Here is a 27,017-nt window from a genome sequence, read left to right as displayed (position 1 = left end):
ACAAAAACAGAATATTGCCAACCTTGATTTCCATTATTACATGTATATGGTCCACATTACTTGTAAATGATGTATTTGATGTTTAACCAGGTAATAAATCAATAACAAGAGCCACTGCACATCCTGCCTTAATAAACACATTGCAAGACAGTAAATAATAATACCTTATTTACTGAAATATATTGAACTGCTGTGTGCAGCAGCCTTTCATTTTAAAGTGCTCTGCTGTCGTTGGCCAGCACTTAATCAATATTTATGTGTGTTTTCTGTTTTTAAAAAGCAGCTGTTATCATCGGATGAATGACTGTGCGTCTGAAGAGCGCACAGAGAAATGATTGTTTATCAGGTGGGCATTGTTTCCTGTCTCTTCAGCTCTCCAGCATCACAGCTTGAATGAGCAGTTTTCTCCTCCCTTTGGAAGCAATTAGCAGCTTCAGGCGAAGGATGCAGGGTAATTGTTTCTCCCCGTCCTTTGACAGATTTACAGATATTGAAACAACTACAGGAAGGCTTATGAAACTAACAGCATGCTGTCTTTTCAGTTTTCCTCCAGTACAGCAGCGCACACACATGCTTGAAACAGACCTAAGCCGCAGTGTTTGTTTACATCTTGAGGGATGTGTTTGCTCACCTGTGCTCTGGGGCAGGGATGTTGTTAGCAGCTTAGTGGATGGCGTGGAAATGTCTGCCAACCTCCTGGTGTCAGCATCCCCATCTGCAGCTGAAGGGACCCCACCTTCCTCATCCTCCTTATCCTCTTCGCCTGGCAGCTCTGGGAAGACACATGCAATTTAACCTCCGAGCCATCTCAAAAGGGGATCAGGAATACAATTTAAAGCACACAACACTGGGGCTCCGAGTAGTCTCAGAAAAACAGATTAGCAAGTCTGGAGCTTGGAAAAAGAAAGTTTAACCCTCTCTGTTAACCTCACAGGATGTCTGTGACTTCACACTGCAGAAAATGGAGGGACTATATTTCTTAACCCAGTTCTGTCAAATGGATCGGCCCATCATCCACTTAGTTGTAGCCAGTCATCCATTGCACAGTAGTCTGGCCCTCTGTAGTCTAATTACATTGACATCCTGATGTGTGTGTGTGTGTGTATGGGTGTGTCCATCGTGGTCCAGGCACAAATCCTGACTCCTTGTTCAATCATCAATGTCTTAGTGCTCCAAATCAGAGGTAAACGAGGAGAAGCATTTCATAAAGAGCACAGGGAGGACGATAACATAATGACTACATGACGGACTCGCATCATTCTCTTTTCCCTTTGATACACTCACAAAATATGTTTTCACAGTCAGGCCTCTCTGCGCAGGGTTTGTGTGTTTTCCAGTACAACACAATGCAGCAGTTACAAATGAATGAGGCACCAGAGCCTGTTGAGGGGAAAAATGATGAACTGACTGTGATGAAGCGAGGGATACAGGTACAGCGTTAGTTTATAGCTTCAGAATTAATTTTAATAAAAGATACCAAGGCGTAAGTCTTGTGGGAAGAATAATAATAATGACTTAGAAAAAAAAAAAAAAAAAGTCATAACAGCTACAAGGCAATGCACGCGACTATCTTGTAATCTAGGTCATGCACACACAAGGCTCGAGTAAAATTTTAGATGTCTCCAAAACGAAATCTGCTCACTTTATTGTACTGTTGACCTCCACACAGCTGGAGATATGTCTCAGCCAAAGGAGGGGGTGATGAATGAGCGACAGAGACAAATACTGCACATTTACACACCTGCACATGCAATACCTCACAGCTGGCATTTGGGAAAAGTCTGGGTCGAGTCACAAGTCTTCATAAGCAAATTCCAAGCTGAGATTTATAACTCAAATTCAGAAGTTATATAAAAGTAAACTAACTGAAGTCAGGTACCTTGAATTTTTAGCTATATCAACTTTTTTGTTTTTACAGTGTATTGTAATTAAGCAGTTGTTTGTTGAGCCTGTGTTGAGCGACTTGGAAGGAGACGCTGCACACCACAGCCAGATCACTGCAGCACCTTAGTGCAGACGCACTGATGTGCCTATAGTGTTGGATTAAATGGCAACATCTAACAAGATCAGACCCAAATGAGACACAGGGACAGTAAACAGGTGCAGTCACTGGCTCACTCGTATACAAACACAGGAGCTCATCTCTTTAGCACATCACAGGCAAGATTACTGATGACCAGCTATTTACAGACTGCTGCTGACGGAGCAAAATGAAAGCAAAAAGAGATGAGAGAGGGAGGCATGAGCTGAGTGGAACATCTCCATTTTACTTGATGAACAGCTCAACCTTCCACATCAGTGCTGAATTATCATTTTACTGTCTACCTAATTAGTACATACATACATTTCCTTTTGTCTTGATCACTTTTAAGCATGCTTCTCTATACTGTAGAGCCATTGCTTCTCAGTAGAAGAAGAATCTCTCTGTGCGTCTTCCTCCCCTCAGGCTGTGAATCAATATGACTTAATTTCTTTGTGTGCACACAAAATGAAAATTTTGGGTTTCATCCTGAGATCTAATGATGGCCATTTTGCTGTGGTAGTTATTCACACTGTATAATGTTTCAGAAACTCTTTATTATCCCCAGCTTCCAGAGATGTTGAGCTTAGAGTGATAAGAAATCACAGGAAGGGGTTGGATAGCAGTGCAGCAGAGAGCTGGATGCTCATAATCAGATGCATAAAAATGAGATATGATTAAGTTAGCTCAGCTTCAGTTTCTTTCTTTATGTACTTGCACAAAATTGCATCATGATGTAGCTAATTTGGCTCATTTTTAAGGTCGTTACTGAGGATTTCATGACACTTTCTAACTCTGTTATACTATTAAGTCTTGCTCTAAAATCAGTCAGGGTAAAGGTGAGGAATAATCCTGATTGTTTTATCATAATAGTTGCATCAGTCAGGTCTTTTTCTGAGGTTATTTCAGCCTTAGGGCTTAAATACAAACAGGGCAGTTTTTAAAACTCACTGACTCTGTTTGGTTAAAGGAGAGAAGATTAACATAATTTATCTCTATTTGCATTAAAGCCCTTTTTTCCACATAAATCCCACACAAGGGCATCCGATATTCACGTCACATGCTTCGCCTGTAAATCCATTTCCTTTATCAATTAATCTGTCAAAGGCCACACTTTAGCTGTTTGGTACAAAGCTCAAATCATAGAGACAATATATCTATGCAGGTATTAATGGAGTGTGTTAAGGGTCTAACCTCGCCGCTGCCTATTAGTACAGCAGACAGTAATGGAAAAGGAGGGAGGAGGGGAAAGAAGGAGAAGGATAAAGGAGAGCTTTTTGGTAGAGAATTTACAGCAGTGGCTATCTGAGATGCTTCAGAAAACCCCCACGTCTCATCAGCCTCAACCCTCAGTTCCTTTTTTTCCTCCTTTTTCTGCTCGCTCTTCTCATAATTGCCTTTGCTATCGGATGTTGGAGTGTCCCTTAGTAGAGGATTTGACATGGATGCAGAATGTTGCTGGTTTATATATATATATACACACACCTGGCAGCCTCCTGAAGGGCAGCGCCACATAGCAAACACCTTCCAGATCAATGAAAACACACCCATTTATGGGGTAAGGATGTTCAACATCTCCAGGAGGGAAACGATTCACCTCGATCTCTCTGTTCACAAAGATATGATGTCCACATTGGGATAATGTATGATAATGCAGGGGTGCAGTGCCTTTCATTTTCTTATTAGTCTCCTGTGTCCTTTGGCAAGGTGTAATCATTTAAACACTGCAAGACTTCAGTGAAATGCTACAACAAACAGATTAAAAGCACCATATTCTATTGGGGTTCCATCCTTCTTTGATAACCACAAGCTTCTTTCATCCCTGTCAGGACATTTTCACCCTTCAAAGCACCCACAGCTGACATGTCTGTCCATGGAAAAAAGTGACAGGGATTTGTGTTTGTACAGGGGCACAAAGATTGCAAAACGAGGAGGGGAACAGGAAAGGGAGGGAGGAGACTAAATGGCAAGAGGCATGTTCAGCATCCATGAACAGCGACTGGCGAGCAGATAGTCCCACAGGAGAGGTGGTGGTTTCGCTGAGTGTGCGTTTGGAATACTGATACATAGCCACAGCAGCTCGCCCCCCCACCCCAACCCCCACCCAGGCCAAGCCACCTATCTTTTCTGAATGCTGCCACAAAGTGCACAATAGAAAACACGTGCAGACACAACACCGGACGCCAAAGACAAAACATGAAATCCACCAGATTTGACGCAGGCAGAATGAAGCAGTATGGGAGATACATTATCTGCAGTGGTTTCATTCCAATACTGCAAATGCAAAAAAAATAAAAAATCACTCTCAGCCTTTTTCTCCAACGAAGAACTGTTTATGTACATTGTGTCTCAAGGTTCATTCTTCACCTTGGAAACAGAAGCTTAGTAGCTGTTCTGAAGCTTTTGATTGGAAGAGAAGATGGTGATAGAAAGCTCTGGTGCGGCCACTGCATGGACCTTGAGATGAGCTTGTTTTTGTCAGGCAGTAATTCAAAAGTTGTTTAAAATTACAGCCAATGTGGTTTGAGAGGAATTTGCATTTCAAATTTTTAAAAGCGTATTTGTAATATTTGATATTAATGGGCATTTCATGGGGTGGCAGAATTAAGATGTAGAGGCTAACTGTTGTGCACAAGCAGAAAGTTATTATTTGATACACATGCTAAGTGAATATTGCAGACACTACAATATGCATCCACCAAATAATCATGGTTTTATCATATGGACACCAAACCTCCCTGGCTGAGAATAATGGACTCATCATTTTCTGGCCGAACCTTTGACCCTGCATGATGAATGTGTCTGTCGTTGGAGGAAGACCTACCTTTGAAGACTCATTAAGCATACAGACACCAAGCTGCCATCATGTGTTGGGGGATGGGCCATAGAGAAAGAGGTATTGCTTCGCTGTCATGTCAAAGATTCCCCGAAACCTACAGGCTACCCATAGCTGTTTTAGCTCATCATCTTCACATTTTCATGCAGTACGGAGAACAAAACCCCCACCGAGCAGCACTCAATCAAATACTCTTTCCTTCCATTCTCTGAGGTAATGGCTTATGCAATGCTGGAGTGGAACTGCTGCTTGAAAACTCATTATAGACTGTTAAAAGGATGGTACGAATTATTCTCTGGTAGTGACTGTGAGATGCAAAATTAAGTAAGGGTGTAGATGGGGCCAGTAAACAATGGCACATCATTCAAAAAAGCTTTGTAACCATCCACAACAGATTGCAAAACAGATTCAAACGATTTAGTCTCCTCTGTTCAAAGTTCGAGAGAATCACACTTTGGAAAGGCAATAAGAAGACACATTCCGTGGTAGACGGTTCAAACATCTTTGATTACTGTATTGTGGAGCATCTTCCATTTCTGCAGGCTGCCATTTTGCTGTGATATATGTATCCACAGGATTAGTAGTTTGAGCTAATGTCTGTGCATTGAAACCAGCAGCGATGCGCTCTACAAGCTAGTCTCAGTCTAGTCATGTTAATGTTGATTCCAGACTGTGTGTTGACAGTTTCACGGTTTCAACAAGATCTGGATTTATGCTAATCACAGACCTTTGTCAGGAATGTCACCGATCAAGCCAAACTGTCTGCAGCCTTTTGACAAACATCTATTGAACACTTAAGACCTGCCTGCACATGATTGATCACATCTATTGACTCAATCCAGCAAATATTGATTTGTTTAACTTTGCTTACCTCCTGCTATTGGGACGTTAACCCTTTGGCTCTGAGCTGTGCTTGTTATGGATTCCAGCGCTAGTCTGTGATCGATCCCCATGGCAGTTGTGATTACCCCCAGCTGTTCCTCCACAGGCCCCGACCTTTCCTCAGAGAAACCCGGGTCAGTCTCACTCTGAGTGGGGTAAGTTTCTGCCGTTGTGGCCTTTCCAGTGTGGAGGATAATACTAACAGTTGAGCCTTGTGGTTTTCTGACAAATGTGGTTTCTGAGGATGTAGTGGGAGTAACAGGCCTCAGAGGGTGCCTGCTGATCAGTGTGGTCTCAACCAGTCCTGGGTTTGTTGTGGTGGTTTGGGCTGCTGCCCATGTCAAGGCAGTGGGAACTGTAGTTTCTGGTGCTATCGTCGAAGAGATCTTTCCTGTAAAATCTTCAGCCACCTCTTTATCAGTGTGTTCCTTTGGGAGGTGTTGTGCAGTGGCACCCATGCTGGGAATAGCTGCTTGTGTGGTACCCTGTGGTGGGCGGGTATGTGTTGTATTTGGTTCAGGAGCGTTTGTACTGGTGGGACTGTTGGTGAACAGAGTGCGTCTGATAGAACTGCTTGTGGGAGAGTGGGAGTCTGAAACAAGAGTATCATTGTCGGTCTGCGCTATGCTGCTGTGTGGAGAATCTGATGTCCCCGTGGGAAGTGATTCAGTTCTTATCTCTGTCACGCTAGTTAGAAGCCCCTGAGTTGGAGTGGTGGATGGTTCAGATGCCTCAGAATTGCTCCCTTCCCCAGAACCCGAGTCTTGCGAGTGATCGATTGGTTCTGTCAGCCCCTTGGCGGCTGTGGTCAACGCAGCAGCCTCATTGTTACTGTCCGAACTCCCATAAAAGGGGAAACGTAACGATAGTGAGGGAAAGGAAGGGAGCTTTGGCAGAGATGGGGTCCAAAACCAGCTTGGCTTATTTTCAGATGGGTTTTCTCTCGATGGTGTTGGTCCCCAGAAAGCCTCTTCGTCAGCTACAGCCTGCCTGTGAAGTAGCAAAAAACACCAGAAGCAGAGCACCAAGGTCCGGTGGAGGCGAAGCATGCTGTCGACAGAGGTGCACGGACCGGTCACATGTTGTTCTCCATTCTCCTGCTCCCTGAGGCGGGTTTGGCTGGCTCTCTGGCAAAATGGCCTAAAAGACAAGCACAAACAGGACACTGAGTGACACACTTTTAATCCACTCTTGTACAGCTAAATTTGAGTCAACATACACTTGATAGAATTTGCATCTGTTCATTTTTCTTTTCACTGAACATTTTTGGAAGGCCGAGCTTCAGTTCAGAGTGTGACCTGCTTTCCAGACTATAAAGTAAATCAAGTATAGAAACTATGCCACCCAATACGAGCAACTGCTGAAGTTGGCAGGCTCAAAAAATGTCACCCACCACAAATCACAACAAGAACTTAAGTAATATGGAAACCCCGCAATTAGTGGCATCCTGTTAGATGTGGTGGTCAGTATTTATGTCATGCTGTTGCTCACGCACATGCTGTGTCGCAGTGGTTGGGCAGCCACACGGACTGACCAATTAGAGAAAGAACTTCCCTCCATATGTGTGCTATTCAGCAATGAGTGGTCAAGAAATAATGTGCATGAAAGTTGGGTTGGGGGAGGTTAGTGAAGAATTAGGGTCTGGGGTTGCCAACATAAGAATAGAGGGACCTCTTTTTCTTTTGTGGTGCACCAAGTGGTTCAAAGTCACTAGCCTGTTGCCTCAGTGAAAAGAGTGGAGCACCAAAGGAATTTCCCCTGCGAGAACAACAACCTGTATGCTTTAGCTGTACTTAACTCCCCCTTCCACTGCCCCCCAGCTTTGGCCTTGCTCTCTTTCAATCTCAGATTTATTTGTTCTTTAAAGCGGAGGGAGAAAGATCTGTTAGTGTGGGAGTAAAGCAAAAACAAACATCAATATTCACAGAAAACCACTATCTCTCTCCGGTCTCTCTATCATGCTCTCATTCTCTTTATGAATAATATTTCACACGTTTTTGTCATTGTCTGCTTCTGTACGCTCTGACAATGTTTTTTCTGTTGTTTTTTTTTACAACTCACTTTTTTTCGTCATCCATGCCAGTTCAGTCTACTCTCACAAGTTCTTGCTATTTTTTTGTACTAACTCAAGATCAATCAGCCACTGCCATAGGAGTCTCAGCCTTGTTCTCACTGGTGAGGAGTGCAGGGACGTGACCTGCCAGCTCCCCTTATGTTCCCGCCTGGAGGGATGAAACCAGCCTGGATACACAGTTGGACCCTGAGATATGAAGACAACTGGAGGGGGTCAAATATAGAGCTTCCCACACACTCCCCAGTTTTAGCATTTTGACTGAACAGCATGAAAATCATTTTCCAATGAGGTGAGGTTGTTTTTAGATGCCTGTTTGTATAAGCTTGCACCAACCAGCCCACACATGGTCACATTTTATGCGTGCAGAGATATGATTGTAGATGAATCTCTGCACGTGAGCGCAAATTGTGTACTTGTTCGCCCACATGTACTGTTCTGTAGTAGGTGCACACACCCACACACGCACACTTTGCAGGCTTTTCAAGACATTTTGCCAGCAATGTTGAAAGTATTACAGAAAGGCCAACAAACTATTAAATGCAGCCTTTAAAGAGAAAGGGAATGTTTCTTGTTCAGGAATTAAGTTAATTTTACTATGTATAAAAACATTTTAATTAGTCGTGAGGCTTGGAGCAATTTTTTTTTTTTTTATCCCTAATGTTTTTTTTTTGATGATCTGATGCATAACTGATCAATTATTTAGACAGCAGGGATGATGTATAATTCATTTTTGCTAACATTCTCACATTTCACTTCAGTATCACATTCGCTCAGTTTCACCTTGTGTGAGAAAAGGAAACTCATGTAGAGTACAAAACGCTCGCTTCAGTTCACTCACAGTATATCTTCTTTTATCTGTCTGCATGTTTTACAGTAAGTGCATGAGAGTAGAATCTCTAAATCAGAATGATGTTTATAGGTACTATATCTCCTTGTGTTTTAAACACCATGAGGGTTTTTGGCAGAATTCAGAGCACATTTTCATTTCATTCCCATCACTGAGGCAAATAAAAGACTTTCCATTCTTACTTCGTTTGATTTGACTGAAGTAGCATACCAGATGGTATTTTGTTGATGGCTGACTCATCCTGTCATGGGAGATGTGCAAAGACCTTTTCTTATAGATAGAAGTTTTTCAGTTTTCCAGCTCCAAAAAGTTTGCATTCAATGGAACTCTGATTTGATCATAACATTACAATCATCTCCCATTTAAAAACCCCATTAAAGATTTATTTTTTTTTAGCTGATCAGTTATGGAAATATACATGTATCTGCATCAAGGTCAGGGTTTTCTAAGACAAGCTAAATTTCCAGATGCCACTGTGTCTCCCTAGACAGTTGAAGATTATATAAAGGTGAGTTCAAACAACGATATACAAGCAACAATTATATTCTATGTAAAGATATGATGGAGTTATGGCGTCTCAGTTGTTGTTTTTTTGGTCTACCTCCTGGCAGCGTCCGCATGTTAGTGTGTGTGAGTCCCTCCTGTTAGCCCATTGGCCCTCCCTAACCGCCCACAGGTGAGATGGCAGGTGCAGGACAGCCTTCAGATTACCTGGCTCAAATCCCGGTTAGCCGGTGGAAGTTTTTACTGACTTCATCCTCATCTTTCGTGCGGTCCATACTGGTCTGGCTTTACCTCGATGGAGAGCCCCAGGAGCTGCTGAGGGACTCCAGCTTGACTCGGAACCGCCATTTCTTCTCTTCAATGCGCAAGTAACTTGATGTTACATAATGTTACGCGTCTGTTTTCATTAGTGACCGGCTACAGGAGGCGTGAAAAGGTTAGCTAAAAGGTTAGCCATGAAGGTGTTTGGCAAATGTTGATTTAGCTAGCTGGCTAACGGCTACCGTTGCTATGGAGCGTATCACGGCAACGCTAGCGGGCTAATGGCTGTGGCTACATTTTTTTGTTGTTGTTGTTGGCTCTGGTGTACTCAAGCTAACTTTATTCAGTTGTGCTTCTTGTTTTGTGTTTTGTGGCAGCTTTCACTGGGCTTTGTGACAAGTGGCCGACTGACAAGTTGAAGCTGGCAAAAAAAAAAAGTATTTGTTTTGCTTGTTTTGCTCTGAGATGCTGGTGGTTTATCGCGACATCTGGTGGCAGTGACGATAGCTTACAGAACATTCAACCCTGCGATAAGATCAACCTTAAAAAATAACACAGACATAACCCTTCAAGTTAATAGTTATTTACACACCCAAGATCACGGTGGTTTTTAGAGCTTTTTCACCTAAAACTACTGCCTGAGGGACCTGAGACATTACAGTTGCGGACCAAAAACATGAAACAATGAGCTGAACCTTAAAACACCAGTGCTTATCAATCACAAATTGTCAGAAACCTACCTCTGTCCAAAATTGCATTAAGTAGTTTCACTAATAAACCAATTTAAAGATAACTAGCCATGAATGAATCTAAAACCACTACCACTACCTTTCCAGATAGGGCCTTTAACTTTTCTTCTCACCACTCATCACCACATCAAATACATGCCTGTTAGTGGAGGTATTGTCTGGTTTGACAGGCAGCAGAGCAAGAGGAAAGGAACTATAAAAAGTGTCTGTGGGGAATTTTACAAGTCCCCTCTATTATTTTGTTGGCGTTTTGTCTCACTGCTCCCGACAAAGACGGGGGCCGGCCACTGTAGTGTGCTCAATGGAGCAGAGATGGAGAAACAGAAGGAGAAGCAGCAAAGAAGGGCAGAGAGCAAAAGACAAGGGCAGGAGAACAGAGAGAGAGACAAAACCACCATATTGACATTCAGTTGTGGCATTCTTAGTCCAGGAGAGTAAACTCTGTGGCAGTCTCCCTAATGCTCATTTTAGTTTGTTGCCAGAGCCTCTTTTATTAACTCTGTAAACAGACTCCTGACTTTCAATTTAGTCTGTGTGTGTGTTTGTGTGTGTTTGTGTGTGTTTGTGTGTGTTGTGTGTGTGTGTGTGAGAAACCCCCACTCAATCTCTTCTCTCAGGACCATCAGCCATCTTGTTCTCAATCAGCCTTCAACCTGCCGTACCATGTTACTCTATGGAAAATTCTGTCTTATAAATTAATCTGACGTTGCTATGTACAAGCCCCTCTGTGTGATCATAATAAGGCCACTGTAGTAAAGCTAATGAAAGAGAGAAAGAGAAAGGCATAAGTGCAGTTGCTGAGGATGACAGAGATGAGAGGGAAGGAAAAAGAGAGGCCTATAAAAGGAGAGGCAAAAGAGAAACGTAGTGGCAGAATTAGAGGTGTGTGTCTCTTGAGTGATTGAAATGGAGAGGCTCTACACTGAGGGGAGTCGCAAATGGAGATGAATTGACTGTGGCCAATGTCATTACTATTTTAACAAACCTACTATAAGCACAGAGAGGCCTGAGGATCAATGACACTGTCCAGGATAATGGAGTAATTTACCGTCCTGCAAATGGCTTCTATTGTGGGTGTTTTTTTTAATGTTTTATATATTTATTTGAATCTGCTGTGTGGGTGTGCATATTTACAACCGCTAGTTTTCACCCTAGCATTACTTCCACGGCTTTATGTCGGTGTACTTGCATATGACCGTGCATTTACATGTGCATCCTCGTACGTGCTGTTTAGTCCCACATTTTCGATCGCAGCTCTTTAACACCATGGGATCTATGTCCCATCTAAGGAGTTGACGTATGGCTTTTTCCTGTTGTCCTCTCCTGACTTTGACACTGCGCAGGGATGTCAATACTGCACAGATTCAATCTGACTGGCCGCTTTAATCCAGCAGGGATTTATTCTGCATAAAGCAGCACATTGGAAGGGCTTTATAAAGTGTTAGAAAGCTTAGAATGGCAGGTAAGTATCTGTCTGTCCATCTCTAAGTCTATCTACAGCAGTTGTGGTCATGGTGATAGCAAATTATTGTGGCCATGCAGTAAAGAGGGATGTAAAGATATATACAAGATTAAATTAATCTACTTAGATGGTAATCATCATAACAAAAAATCCCCTATAATTCTATATTTCAGACCTTCTTTGTCTTTCAAGTTCACAGATTAATTTTACGGTTGGTTCATTTCACCATTACAGTTGACCACTGTGTTCAGCTTCCCTATAAACATTGATTAAATATTTCATGCCATATCAATATAGCAATTTAAAACGAATCAGTTGAATCAGTGAATGAAACAATTTCATAGGATCATAGTCTTATAGTTAATGCCCATATCTTCAGTTATTCACTCTCTTGTCGAGAATTGGAAGAGACGATTGGTGCCTCTTTTATATCTGTTCAGTATATCAGTAAATATTCAACCAGATCCAGGCTAGGTGTTTCCCCCTCTTTTCCAGTCTTTATACTAAGTTAACTGGCTCCCGGCTGTAGCCTTGTATTTACCAGAGGGATTGAAGAGTGGTATCTATCTTCTTTTCAAACTCAGAAAGTGAATAACCAAATGTCCCAAATGTCAAAATTTCAAGTGTAAAATTGGAATTCTACTTACGTGCATGCCAATTTTAGACTCAAACTCTATACCGGTGCATCAAGTGCTGTTTGTGTTTCATTATTCCCCTTTTAAGTTAATAATAATTCCTGGGTTGTGAGTTCTTAGGCAGCTTTACCTACAATCAGTAGTCCCTGGACATTATTGACTATAGTTAAACCAAACCTCTGGTCATGAGTCCAAATGAGCAGCATCACAGACAGGACTCCAACAGGTTACATACAGTATATCCTGTTGGTTAAACAACCAAACAGCATCTTGAGCCACGCTATTTACAACCAGGATTAATCCTTTTCTGTTCTAATCTCTGTGCTTCCTTCAGCTGATTCTTAGAAATGCCATCACAACATTAGCAGCACAGTTAATAACATCTTCTTTAGCTGCATTTTTCTGGGAAAACTTACTGATTCACTCAGATGTCATTTTTTCCTTTTACACAGATTAGTTTGGTTCTCCAACCGTGTTTCACGGATCTTATACTCCATCTCTGTAAAATCCCACCATGACCACTCATGAAACATATCTCCCACGCTTGAGAATGACATTAATTGTGCTGGGCTAATGCTTGTGTTTGCCCCTGAGCTGATGAATGCAGTAAACCTGCCGATTAGAAAGGACGCTCTCAAACACAGGCGTTCCACCGGCTGCCTTTGCCATGGTGACAGCTGAAGCCAAAGACGTCTTGCTAATCCCCGGGATTTGAGCACCTTTTGGACTCCACTGTTCCGCTTGTAGGAGTGTGCTGCACTCATATGCAAATAGGCAGCCTCACACACACACACACACACACACACACACACACAAACAATCCAATCCAATCCATGCTTGCAAGAGCATTTGCCGGTTTGTTATCACCAAAACACACACGCATACACACACACAGACATGCAAATATTCTGTACATCCCTCTGTAGTAAACACAAGGATGTCCAAACCAGATATTTATGAATATTATTCATATTAATACATAAGCTGTGCCCAGATGACACACTGACAGACACACACTCTCCCACCAGCATACACATTGCTTATGGATTTACCACTAAATGGTTCCCTCTGATCTCCTTAATCCTGATTCTAATTAGTATCAATACACCAGCATCAACCACAAGCCCTCTTCCATGTGTTTGATGAAATACGGTATGTTTGTGTGTGTGTGAGTGTGTGTGTGTGTGTGTGTGTGTGTGTGTGTGTGTGTGTGTGTGTCAGCGTGTTTACTTACAGCTGCAGCTAGAGTGCGTGTCTCAGCCTGTAACAGCATGCATATGGGAGTCAGACCCACACATCCCTTATATCTAGATACAAACCAGCTGATTAACATACAGAGAACGAGGTACAACTGTGAAAACTGTTCAGCTGCTTACCTACAGATGTGTGGAGTAAGATGGAGAATCCACAGCCAGTGGTGAGTGTGTGTGTGTGTGTGAGTGCTGCAGGAGAGACCGTCCTTCTGAGCCTGTGTAGGTTTGTCTGCTGTGTGAAATTGAGTTCCAGTCTCCCTCCCTCCCTCCCTCTCTCTCTCTTCCTCCCTCTCTCTCCCGCTCTTGCTCTCTCCCTCTCCCTGTATTTGTCTCTATCTCTCTCGCTCACTGCATCAGTAGTCCACTATGTGGCTTCCATCACAATGCCTGTGGTCACACCTCACTGAGCAAATTGTTCATTAGCGGAGATCACCCAGTGCTGTGGACTCTGGCGAACAGAGTTGGGTGTCAGGCTACAATGGCTTATGCAAACACACATGCTGAATATGTATACATAGCCTGTACACACTTGGATGTGTGCGCATACACAGGCTGTAGGATAGTAAAATCTGAACGCAGCTGTTTTCACGGACTATAATCAGACTTAATATAAGTCATGTGCTGATCTTGACTTTTTGGCTCTGCCAACAACTCAGTCACCACCCCATGGAATGAAAGCACATGTTCAGATTATGTCAAGTTTATGTCAAGGATAGTACCGATTTATTACAACATGGGTCATGTTTTAATAGTTATTGCCATTGTTTCTATTGGTGAAGAATACATTGTGCTCATCAGAGTAATTACTGATACCTGCAGTAAGAGATCCTACCAAACTGTTACAAATCACAGCAAAAACAAAACCATTGTCTGATCTGACTTTGCAGTTTTTTAAGTGTGATTACAATAAGGCACCAAAAATGACTTGTGTTAGGATTGTGGTTTGGTTTAAAATGATGGTTACAAATCAGTCATGGCTGAAAGAAACCGATGTTGACTGTCAGTATAGGAAATGGGAAGCGAACCACGGTCTCCTATGTCAAAGTCTGACATTTTCGTTGAACTATCCAACCACCCTGGCCTCCTCTATCTGTGAACTTCGTGGCTATGTTAAACATTACACAACTTCCTCTTTTGTTTCCATTTGGCAAGAATCATAATTGCTACTACTGCTGGAGGACTTTGTTTTGTTTTTGTGAAAACAGTCTCATCTGTGAATGTGGCGACATCACTACAACAATGTCTGAGAGGCAAACAAACATAAGCAGAAGAGAAACAGAGAGGCTGTAAACAAAACAAAGGATTAACGAGATTACAACTTTATTTGGAGATACAACCTAAAGTTAGCCTTCTGAAATGTCAGTAATAATCACTCATTGCAGAGGAAAACCATGAAGTCAGTTAGGATAATTTATGGTTTGGCTAGACTGGGGTGTTTCTTGCTCTGTTGAACTTTGCTTTGTACACTATTTTCAAAATCCTGCTTTATGTTGAATGCCAACATTTTTCTTTTTTTTTTTTTAAGTCCAGTGCCAACATTTTAAAAACTCTTTCTTTCTGCAATATCTGTATCACATGTCAAGTATGGAAGGATTAACAACCTGGTTATGGCAAATCATCTATGGTGAAAGTTAAGCCACTAAAACACTTGGTTAGGTGAATCATGGTTACCATAAATATAAAGGTGAAAGTTCTTTGCAGGGCTGTGTCAAGTGCAAACTGCAATCTCCTACATACACAACCCCACAATTACCATCCACCATGGTTACAAATCCCACACACTACTTCCTGTCTTGGCACTTGATACTGGCATTGAACATTAATCATGAGGTACAGAATTGTCCGATATGACAAAATGTAATTATGACCTAATTTGTTTTAAACTCAAGTTCCCTCTTAAAGCATCTGTATTATTATTTTCCTTCCCACCCCACGAAACAACTCACGCCATCTCCTGCCTCCTACAAAGTGTGTATGAGGTTGAAGTGACTCACCTTTGACACAGTTTGAAACATTATTTTGTCAACCGGCAACTTATCTCTGTTCACATCTAAGGTGTCCATTCAGACGGTGTTACTGTTGTGCCTTAACTTTAGTACAACATTCCCCCACATCTTTGCCTCTATGATCCTCAGGAATTTCCCAAACATAGAAACAATCAGCGAACTCCCACCCCGAGGAAACATCATTTCCTGAACAGTGGCTGAGCGGTCCTGCCTTTGATGCAGCCCCCTCCTCAGCACAGCTCAGTCCCATCAGGCAAGATCACCTTCATAACATACTTGATCTTGACTCTCCTTGCTATTCTTACCACCTTTACTTTTACCCTGGTGGGATAAAAGATGAGTTTCCTTGCCACACGGCTCATTCTTCTGCTGTTTTTATGCAGAATAATTGGATTTAGATTGGATGCAATATCTGTGGAGGTATATCCTCACCACCTGAAATACATACACTATTATTCTGACCTTCAAAACTAGTCAAGACAGCTATATGCTAATATGGGAATGACACAGAATGTATCCCCCATACTAAATTGAACAGGATAAGGAACAAGCTCAGTCCTTAAGAGCTTTGATACTTAAAGAATCTACAGTGTTTTGGTAAAAGCAACTCATTTTTAGAGACAGTAGATATTGCACAGGGTTTATTTGAAGCCTGGTTTCATGCCATAGAAGAAATCAAATCACTTTTGTAATAACTTTAGACATGAGTGCTTCTTTCGAGTCTGCGTGCTTTGCTTAACAGCAATGAGGGATATTAGAGGTAAAATACTCCCATTCTGATCTCAGGACAGATTTAAATATTTCAGTCCTATGAAGTTATGAATTTGGCACACAGTAAGCTGATGTTTAAACTGTGCCTTAGGACAGCTTTAACAACAGACAAGCATGTGTGTTTTAATTAAAGATGTCAGTCTTTGTTTATTTTTGTCATCTTTTTTTTTTTTTTTTGTAAGAGGGCAGACAACTTTAGAAAAATGTAATCTTAACTAAGTAGACCTTGAATGGAAGACAGTAGAGTGAAATATTTAAAATACATAAAATACTTCTGTTGACATGATGCGAACAGTTTGATTTCTTTACATGTGCATCAGATAGCTCATCAGAGGTAACTTTCCCTTGAAACAAATAAAGATACAACCTAAAAAACAAAATGCTAAACATTTTCTAACCTCTCAAATGTGAGGATTTTTTCAATTTATGATCTTGTTGTTTTTTTTTTTATAATTTGAGTTTTGGACTCTTAGTTGGACAAAAACAAGACGTGGAGACATCACTTGGGCTCTGGGAGATTATAATGTGCATGTTTCTGTTTTGTTACATTTCATTAAGTAGCAAAGAAAATGATTGATAAAGAAAGTAACTGCTAGTTGCAGCTGTAATTACAATAGATTATTTTAGATAAGTTATTTAGCTTCTACTCCAGTGTCCTGCTGCTATTCTGAAAAAACTTCTAATTCAAGATAACCTCTGTTCTGTATCATGCACTTTTACACATATTCCTGTGTTATCAGTGTGACTAATGGCAGTGGACTTCAGTGTGTTAAAGGAACTTTTCGTGCTTTCTCGGGTCTGGCTGGCGTCTTGAGGACACTGTGAAGCAGATCGGCATCCCTTAGAGAATACTAAGAAATCTGTGGTGTGTGTGTGTGTGTGTGTGTGTGTGTGTGTGTGTGTGTGCGCGTGCGTGTGTGTACACGCGCCTGTGTGTGTGACTTCATACTGATGTCCTCTCCTTGTACAGTCCGCTGGCTCCAGTACACGGAAAGTGCCAGACAATGGCAGATTGTGGAGGTCAAAGAAAGTTTCTTTGTCTGAAGAAGAAAAAAAAACAATGGACTCTATCAATAGTTTATTGGCTCTGCCATCTGAATGAAATCCGCCTAGGACCATTACACTGTCTTTTTATAGTGGCAGCAAGGTCAAGACCACATAACCTTTAGCCACATAAACAGCTAGTCTTCTCACAGCAGGTTTTTTACTTAATATATTCAGCTTTTATTTTGAAAAGCATGGTTTTGTGTGCATGTCTGTCTGCAGAGTGCAATCGCATGCCTTTCAGCCACCATATAGTCACATCTATAAATGTTTGTTGATATTGTTTCACCTTATACACACTATAAGCTGTAATTCAGAGTTAAAAGCAGAGTGAGGTGTGTAATCATTGGAGGTCTTAATATATGGAATGGCTGCAGTCATGGTGTAAATATGACCTTTGAAAAAATCCATAAAGACTGAGGGAGAAATCCAAAACAGACTTGGTAACTCTTAACATGCAACACAACGTCCCTGTGTATGTTCCAAAGAATGTCTGTGTATGTTTCAGAAGAGTAAAGTGCTGCTGGGATGTGTACTTGATGCTCAGTATGTGTGTGTGTGTGTGTGCGTGTCACTTGTGTGTGTTTTTGTGAATGTGTCCTCAGACAGCTTTCCCTGCGGATTTGATATGGCTGATTAAGGCTGTTAGAGGAGGATCAGAGATGACCTTGGTGGACAAATCATCTGCATTTGCTTGAGAGATACACAGAAAGGCTGTGGGATAAACAATGTGCCATCTTTACTTTGAGTATTCACAGCACTGAAGTACATGGCTTTGATGAATCATACGTGAACATGAATGCTCGGTGTAGACCTCAGCGTTTAGACCTCACATGAGGCAAATTGCCAGCTCACTTCATTTAAGTGAATTTGGTGGAGGCAGTCTGCTATTTATTGGCTGAGTGCAGGCGGACAATACATACCAATGTGTGTGTTTAAGTGTATAGTGTGTATGTGTAATAGCTCAATCTGTATTCAGAGCTTACCAGACGCTTTATTGTTCTATTAGCCTCCAGGCTCTTATTTTCCAAGCTAGTCGCTGTCTGCCGGGTTAGTGCTGGGGAGGTAGTAAACAGTGGCTTTATCGGAGCGTTCTCACAGAAAACAGCTGCCTGCTGCATCTGGAAACGACACCAATGAGACCAAGACTGTTTAAAACTGTTAAACCAAAACAATTAGCTGAAGGATTCTAAAATGCTCAGAGCTTGGGGGAATCGCCAGAGAATATTGTTTTATCACAATTATTCAAAAGCTATTTATCTGTTCATTCAATCACTTTTTTAACATAGCAGCAGTAAGATTAACCCATCAGTAGGTTAATTTTAACAGCAAGAATTAAATGATAATGTTTCATACAGCATACGTTAGAATGAACATCTAAATTAACAATATACCAGAGCGATTCAAATACAAAATGACAGCTGGAAGTTTCAAATGGGATTATGGTGCAGATGTTTGAGTCCAGTGAGATGTACGCTTGCCATCTGTAATTAATGACTATATGTTAATACATCAGCTCCGAGCACCTACTGGGGATTTAAAATGGTTCCCATACCATTAAGGAAGATTGATGGAGACAACAGGTGTCACACATGAGCTACAGCCACTAAGCATGTTATGAATGCAAATCACAGCCCCCACATGGAGATGGGTGAAAGATGGATGAAGATGGATGGAAGGAGATGAGAAAGAATCAGTGGAGGATGAACATGCATGTTTTATGTCACCCTTAATGCTTCTTTGTTTTTGGGAAAATTGATATTGCATAATTCGCATAATGAATATACATTACAGCAGGAGAAGACAAACATTTTTAAAGAGTGAATTTTGGGCATAGATTCGCCAGGTGGTCAGACACATGGGGTCTAGGTGAATGCTTATGTTGCTTCATCAAGGTTCACAATGTACAGTTACTAGCAAATCAAACTAAGAGTAACAAAAGTCAAAAGTTTACACTTTACATGAGCAGGATGAGCTAAAAACACATTTGATTCCACTTTGACTTCATGGAGTTGTGCTCTTTATGATGAATTTCAGGTTTTTACACTGTTGAAGAACAGATGAGAAAATCTGGTGTTGTTTTGCTCTCGGTTCCTGATGATTTGCTACACCTTCAAAGCGTGAGAAACCATAAAACTGCAAATTTATGCATGTATTCTGTAGTTGGTTCTGGTTATATTCTCACTCCTCATGTTGTAGTTTGCTTAAAAACAAAACAAAACAATCACGACATTTTTAATGGTTTTGTTTTGATCATTTAGCCTTAGATGACATTGTTGCCACTTGCTCGTACAAACTCAGACACAGAAGTAAATCCTCCAGTGTTGTAATGCCCGTGCTTGGTGTAATGTCGTCCAGTGCGTGATAAGTTAGGAAGGCACATGATGCCGGGAGAAAATATGACAGATGAGTGAGAGGAGTAAAAAGGGAAAGACTGGGAGAAAAAGCAGGAAGCTGCAACGGAATTTCCACACCCTGATGTGGGTGGACCCGTCCTGCCCAGAGAACAGAGAGGGCACATTCTCCCCTCTCCCTCCTCCTCTCCTCTTTTTCTTTTCTGCCTCCACTCCCTCCCAACTTTCTCTCTTTGCTTGGACAATAGGGGCCACGGAGAAACAATGCGAAAAGGAAAGGCCAAGGGTTTGTGTGGCTGCAATAGGGGGGTGGTCTGAGGTGCTGAGGAGGGGAAATGGGTGAGAGGGTCTTGCTGCTTTGCAGGCGGGGTCAGGAGAGAGTGATGGAGGCTTTCTTTTTCTGGGGGGGAAAGATTTGATGAGGGGAATGTATAGAGAATCAGCAGGGATGAGGGGGGATGTTAAAGAGGATGACATAAGACTTAGGAAAAGGGGATGGGTGTAGGGTAGAGAGGGGCAGCTAGTGTTGAAGGCAACATAGGCACATGGCCTAGTGGGCCTAGGGTTATGTTTTTGTGGGACTCAAACATTTTTCTGCCTGAATGAGCCTCAAAGTAATCATGCTGAGCCAGGCTAAGAAAATCTCTGGCTTTTTCTGTTGCACACAAAGTTTGCGCTCTAAATGAAATCACTAACACTAGCACAAACCAGAGAAATTCAAAATCAATATTTTTTACATGTAATGTGAAATGTTCAAACCACAAAGAGTTATTTGGAGAATTATTACACAGCTCTGCAGTTCCCCGCAACTCTAAAAAGCACTTTAGTCTCTTTCAACTCATTGTTTTGGTTTTGGCCTGAAACTTTAATGTTTTGGTTCACTCTCACAACTTGTATTATTTTTACATTTTCAATACACAAGCTGTAATAAATCCACTGCACTACCTGCCTAGCACCAAATACACTGACAAAGTGTGCAACATTTGGAGCATTTGGCAGTTAGAGAGCAAGATATTTCCTTCTGGAGTTGGTAGAGACAAAAACAGAGCTAAAAGAAAGCTAAAAGTAAATATTGGACTACACTCATTTAGTGTTCATGCTAATGTTGCTCTGTGTCTGCTGGATGTTAAACTTGGCAGCTGTTTGCTAACATGAGTGAGAAGTGAAAATTTATACTCCACATTACTGTATTATATTTTTACAGTAGTTTCAAAGAACAGATTGTCATTATGTGTGTGTGCTTTATAATTTCAGTATAATTCTCTAAGAACCTGAACAGCATATAACAGTAACATGCATGTGGATGCACTCAGTGATTTCTAACAAGCCCAAAAATAAATATTACACTAGATACTTATGGCCGAAGGTCAAACATAAAACAGCAGTGCTGGAAAATATAACGTGTGTGTGTTTGTGGGGGACGGTGCAAATGACTGCAGAAAATAGACCCAGAGAAAGACGGGGGGGGGGGGGGGGGGGGAGTGGCTGTGATGACCTAAAACTGCCTGTGTTGCCTGTGAAAGAATGGAAAGATCTGATCACAACTGTGACAGTCATTCTACAGTCACCTACGCACAACATTGTCATGACAACCGTGGCTCACATTTTACAGCAAGAGATGTAGCTGAGATGACCTGATGGTGACATAGAAATGAAAAGAAATGTGATTTGAAAGGCACAGTAAAAATGTAACATAGTTTTAAGTTTATTGCAAATAACATAAATCAGATTTAAGATTATAATTGATCACCTCCACAGTCTGTCCCATTAGTGGTTCAGCGGCGTTTACCACTAATGGGACAGACTGTGACTCTGCTGTGCAGCCAAGCTTTATTCAAACCCACATAACTTCAATATAAATTCTAGTGGCGATCCCAAAGTTTGCAATAATACCAAATGCAGCAGGCTGACTGCTGAGGAAACGTGTATAAATAAGGAACAAGACGAGAATATTTCCATCTGATGGAATGGTGCGGCCATGAAAAACATGGACTCCTGAGTTTGAATACTTCACTTTGCATTGTAGCTTCAGTGAAGAGCTGCTGATGCTGTCAGCACCTCTTTTTGTCCCTCCAGTTAACATCACTCAAGTAGACATAAATAACTGAAATAGAGGAAGACACAGCAATGTAATATGAAATAATATAGGAACAAAGTAATGACTCAATACCTTATTTTATATTACACTTAGGAAAATAACAGTTACACAGTAAATTAAACACCAAAAAGAATATCAGATGAGTACACTCAAAAAAGTGCTGGGTTGTTTCTTTACTAACAGTGTTGGGTTGATTATGCTGGTTCATAATTCTGGGTTGTTAGGTCTCTAAACGGAAACATTGCTACCTCAGCTTCAGGCAGAATACAGGGGAAAAGTGGGAAAAAAGCTTCACACACTTTGCCACCACTACTAACATGAACCTAATAACCATAGCGTGCATTCAGAATGTATTCAGACCCCTTCGCCTTTTCACATTATCCCATAATGACAAAGAGATGACAGAATTTTAGAAATGTTTGCAAATGTATTGTAAAGGAAAATCTGAAAACTGAAACTGGTGCTGAGTTTAGATTGATGAGGGAAAATGAATTGAAACAATTTTAGCATAAGGCTACAGCATAAGAAGATTAGAAAGTGAGAAGAAGTGTAACTGATTGACCTGTCAAATAGACATCTTTTAGTGTTCTTTCACTCTTGGATCCTTCTTTGTTTACATGCTTCAATTCTTTCATCCTCAGTTCAGCGTTCTCGTTCTCTGTTTACATTTACAGTTTAATTTTCTGTTTTGTGAGTTTTGTTTTACATTGTTTGTTTTTTTGCTTTCAAACATTCTGGCCCTAAATTACCTTCCTAGATGAGCCTGTAGTGATTACTGGAGTTCAGTAGCCTATTTGATTTGGAGCTGATTTTTCTGACAGCAGTGCCTAACACTGTTAAACACTGGGGCATGACTGAAGTTACTGATTGCTAAATTGTTCAATTTCAGTCAGAACTTCGGACTTATCACTGTTCAGTTGAGACCTCATGATTGCAGTTTTGGAGGAACTCAGTTTTCTGAAAATAGTTTGCAGGCTCACACTTGAGGTTGGATTTAAACTTGGGAGCATGAACACAATGTGACCAGAGTTTATTTAGGAGAGTCTGGACATTTAAACCACTAAGTCATCGATGTCAGTTACACAGGTTCTAATGCACACATTCATCAAAGTGCTCTGTTCAAGGAGGTAAGTCTCGTCTTTCTGCAGACCAACCTGCTGGTTCAGTCTCTGGCTCCATCTTGTGGCACTGAAATGTCCTGCACTTATTTAATTAGTAGGTCAGAGCAAACCGACTTGCATGTGTGGTGACTGCAGTGCGTCTGTCCTCACGGCGACGGCTTGTTCCAGATCCTTTGAGCTATAGACAGTTTCAGAGATCAGCTCTGTTTAAGATGCAGCATCAATACATCCGCCGCTAGGCTGTATTAGGTCTTCTCCACCTCTATCTGTTGCTATGCGACGACTCATCCATCACGAATAAAAGGTTTCATGAAATCCAATTCCATTAATATCATTGTTATTGGTATCACATTGTTGTTGTTGCAGGATCTTTTATGAGAAATTTCTGCCTGCGCTGTTTCACTTGTCACTCTGTCGGGAGCGAGCGTCGCATGTGGTCGCGTCGGTCTCAGTGGCAGATTGCGCGTTCACAGAGGGCCGCAGGAGTGAGAGCCGGCGGAACGGAGGCGGGCTCTCGGTCGTCAGTTCCTCTTTAACAGCACCCTACATCCACGGCTGTCTTTTGCTGCGAGGAGCGGACACCGTGGCAGATCTGAAGTCAAGTTTTCAGACCACCAGGAGGACCAGGGCGCCCCCGGACCTTTTAGCCTGACAGAATGGGAAATCTACCGCTCTCAGGGTAAATGAATGACGAATGATCGCCTGCTCCCGACCTGCTTTGAGGAAGTTGCATGAGCAGGAAAAGATGCAGGGTGATGCTGTGGTATAGATATCCTCCTGGGACCCGGCAATGCATTTAAAATGCTGTAGTTTAATGTCGGGGGTGCATGGGGAAAGTGTGTTTTATTCCTGGGAGCTTTGATCCACCCCTCCCCCCTCGTTAGACAGATAGCATAAGATAGCAATGGAGGGGGGGCATCATAAATCCGTCATACATTCATTGTTATTTAAATATCAGGCTGTCAGATCGATTCAAGAACAAACAAACATTAATATAAGTAACTGAGATGGTTAAATGTATGAGCATTGTGGATCTTAATATATTATCGTCCAAATGAACGCACAAAAAAGAAAAAGAGGACTGAGTTACAGAATCTCTCACTGAAGTGAATTGGAAAGTGGTCTCAGACTTTTTGACCTCTATATATCAATGATATATAATATTATCTTACAATAACTGCAATACCCAGTTTTTTTCAGGATCCCAGGAGGATATAAAGTGAAATCTTCAGATAAATCACTCTTCACATTTTTTATGCTTATGCCATGTGAACCATTTTAGTCCTCTGTCATTTTTTTAATCTGACTTCAGTGTGTCCTTTGCTCTAGTCTCTTCAGGACTGATGCCACCGTGTCTGAACAAGTCAGCGGAGGGAAGTTCATAGCCAAGAGGATCAGGAATGGCATAACTTATTATTACACTCCATTCCCACAGGCAGGGGAGCAGACAGTATGTCCTCCCAAAGACTTCACCTCCTCTGCTGTTTGCCCCATCTCACCCAAATCACCCTCAGCTCTGCCCATCAGTGACTTCTCCTCTGCAGATCCTTCTTCCTCTCCATTGCTCTCTGATTCACCATCACACACACCTGCCTTCTCCCAAAACCAATCAGATTCTGCCACCAGTTCCCGTCCACTTCTTCTTTTCTTCTCCTGGCTCGGTGCACAGCCAGGGGCGGTGGCCAAGTACAGGGACCTTTACCTGGACCGTGGCATGGATGTCCTCCTGGTCCAGAGCAGTGTAATGCATTTCCTGTGGCCTCGATGGGGACTCGACTATGGTTTGGAAGTTTTGAAGGTTTTGGAGGAGCCTCAGTTCTCAGAGAGGGCAGTACTGGTGCATGCCTCTTCCATTGGTGGCTATACTTTCACCCAGATGCTAACCCACATTGCTCATGGGCCGAAGAAATATGCAGGCCTGGGCCAGAGGGTGATAGGGCACATCTATGACAGCTTGGTGGCTGGCTCTCTGGAAAACATGGCAGTAGGTGAGTGAGAGTGATCCACCACAGTCCCCCTGGGGCTCAGGTTACTTTTGTGTTGGATATCCATGCCAGATCTTTAAATAATTCATTAAGCAGCTGACCTACTGCTCCAGTTTGTCAGGAGTCCAGGACATTTTTGTGGCAGCTTGGCCATGGAACAGTGGCTGTAAACAGTTTGTACATTTATCAATTTACATTTATATAATTGGTTGATAAAAATGTCAATACCAATACAACACCTAAACATTGGTATCATGACCAACATGTGTTTGTATTATTTCTTGGAGTAAGGGCTGCAGCCAACAATTGTTTTCATTATCGTTGAATCTTTTGGCCTGCAAAACAGTGGAAAGTGTCCTTTACAGTTTTACACATCCTAAGGTGATGGTGTCAAATAGCTTTATTTTAGTAGCTTTATCCAACCATAGTCCACAATCCCAAACATATTCAGTTGACTAAATTCTACAAGGAAAAGTAGCATAGTCCAACATTTGAGAAGCTGGCAAATTAAACTATTGATCAGTTATCAAAATATTATGGACTAACTGTTGCAGCTCTACTATTTAACAATTAAATTACTATAGTAAATATGCAAAAAGAGAAAAAAAAATCACCTCACTGATTTCTTTTTACAGTGCAGCTTTTTCCATTCAAGAAAAGAAGCTAATCTCTTTAATCGCATTACTGTTTAATTTGGTCTGAATACAAACCTGTTGTACGCCAACTTTACCTAAATAAAGTTTAACTATTTGCTTTCTTGTTGCTACTCAGGCCTTGGTAAGACCCTCGTGCCACGTTTAGAGGGCTTCGTCAAAAACACAGCCATGCTTTACTTCTGGCTCTTCAAAGCCCACACAGCAGACTTCTATAACAGGAGCATCCAGGTTTTCAACAACAGCCCAATCACTGCACCAGCCCTCTTCTTCTTCAGTGAGAACGATGCCCTGTGCAACCCAGTAACCATAGAAAAGCTGGTTGACCTCTGGAGGAAGAGAGGCATGGCTGTGAAGAGCAGGAAGTGGAAGGAGTCGATACATGCGGCACACATGCGATGCCACCCACACGACTATATGTCTACGCTGGAAAACTTCTTGAAGTCACTGCCGATTTCCTCCCGCAAAACAAAAATGTAAACTGATGGGGAGACGGTTTACACTGAATTTTAAACCTGTAAGATGCGTTATTATTTCAAAGAGGATGCACTTTAATTACATCATTTTGCAGGTGTGGTATTATTAACAGCATAAATAATTTAACAAAGGCATTTTTTCTCTCCTTTAAAGCACTCTCAGTTGTTTGACTTTGTTGTTTTGATTTAAAGCATGGTTATATCCCGTATTTAATATGTTACTATGTAGCCACATGTGATGCTTGTTTTGCACTTGAGTCTGGGGCCTGTATCATGAAGCAACATCAACTCTGCCTCTCTCTGGCTTATCTGGCTTCACGGGGCCTGACATTGGCCTTTCTGGATAACCTGTATCACAGAGCTGGTTGTTAGGTAAACCCAGAGATAACAGTCACTTATCTGGCTTCAAGTGTGCTCATGTGAAAGAGGCGGCGATGTTAATTACAAGTGATATGGTCAGAGCTCTACACAATCTTATAGCAACAGCAGGAAGTGATATTCCACAAGGTGAAATGTAGACAATATGATCGCATCAGTGAAATGGAAAAACTAGCTCTCTTTATTATTTGTCACTTTATTGTAAACATTTTTGTGTATGTGGGGGTCCTGTAGGAATGATGACTCCATTTTTCCAGATTGCTCAGGTTTTAATCTGATCCATGTAGCGTAGGTTCTTGATACCAGGAAACCTGAGTTAAACCCAGAGATAACTGGATAATCTTGCTTCCTGATACAGACCCCTGGTTTCTGCACAAAATGTAACATAAAACCTTTGGACCTTACATGCGAGTTGCATTTTTGTTGGTTTTTTTTTGTTTGTTTGTTTCTTCTTTGTCTATTTATTTCAGCAGAAACCACTAAGGTATTGAAATTGTATACATGTGTAATTTTTGCGAGGATGGTCAGGAGTGATGGGATATGAGTGTAAAAGCATCTGCACTCTCAGGAATCCTGTCAGAAATGAAATAAACTGCACGCAATTTAAA

The 27,017-nt window shown here is 41.6% G+C and overlaps 2 protein-coding genes across 5 annotated transcripts in view; one reads left to right on the top strand and one right to left on the bottom strand.

Moving 5' to 3' along the window:
* Positions 1-15,652, bottom strand: part of prrt4b (proline rich transmembrane protein 4b) — a 24,342-nt gene extending 8,690 nt beyond the window's left edge. The window contains exons 1-3 of one of the 3 annotated variants that reach the window (XM_071502988.1): positions 13,647-15,652; positions 5,728-6,878; positions 632-772 (exon numbers count right to left, since the gene is read on the bottom strand). In XM_071502988.1, the coding sequence (XP_071359089.1) occupies positions 632-772; positions 5,728-6,787 (1,201 nt within the window). In that variant the 5' untranslated portion in view covers positions 6,788-6,878; positions 13,647-15,652. Of the gene's footprint in view, positions 1-631; positions 773-5,727; positions 6,879-9,370; positions 9,511-13,504; positions 13,626-13,646 lie in introns of those variants that run through there. The other 2 variants (XM_071502989.1, XM_071502986.1) reach the window with 2 other exon arrangements.
* Positions 9,200-27,017, top strand: LOC139635551 (transmembrane protein 53-like). Of its 2 annotated transcripts, none has more exons than XM_071503001.1 (4): positions 9,200-9,335; positions 23,284-23,596; positions 24,247-24,905; positions 25,674-27,017. In XM_071503001.1, the coding sequence occupies exons 2-4, from the start codon at positions 23,574-23,576 to the stop codon at positions 26,033-26,035; spliced, it is 1,044 nt and encodes a 347-aa protein (XP_071359102.1). In that variant the 5' UTR covers positions 9,200-9,335; positions 23,284-23,573; the 3' UTR covers positions 26,036-27,017. The 2 variants fall into 2 exon arrangements, with proteins under 2 accessions (XP_071359102.1, XP_071359101.1); XM_071503000.1 differs by lacking the exon at positions 9,200-9,335 and adding an exon at positions 9,392-9,531.

Source organism: Trachinotus anak, unplaced genomic scaffold, assembly GCF_046630095.1.
Source record: "Trachinotus anak isolate AG129_WGS33_773 ecotype Australia unplaced genomic scaffold, CSIRO_AGI_Tana_v1 ptg000018l, whole genome shotgun sequence".
Taxonomy (NCBI): Eukaryota; Metazoa; Chordata; class Actinopteri; order Carangiformes; family Carangidae; genus Trachinotus; species Trachinotus anak.
Note: the sequence above shows the minus strand (reverse complement) of the source record. Positions and strands in the feature narration are given on the sequence as shown.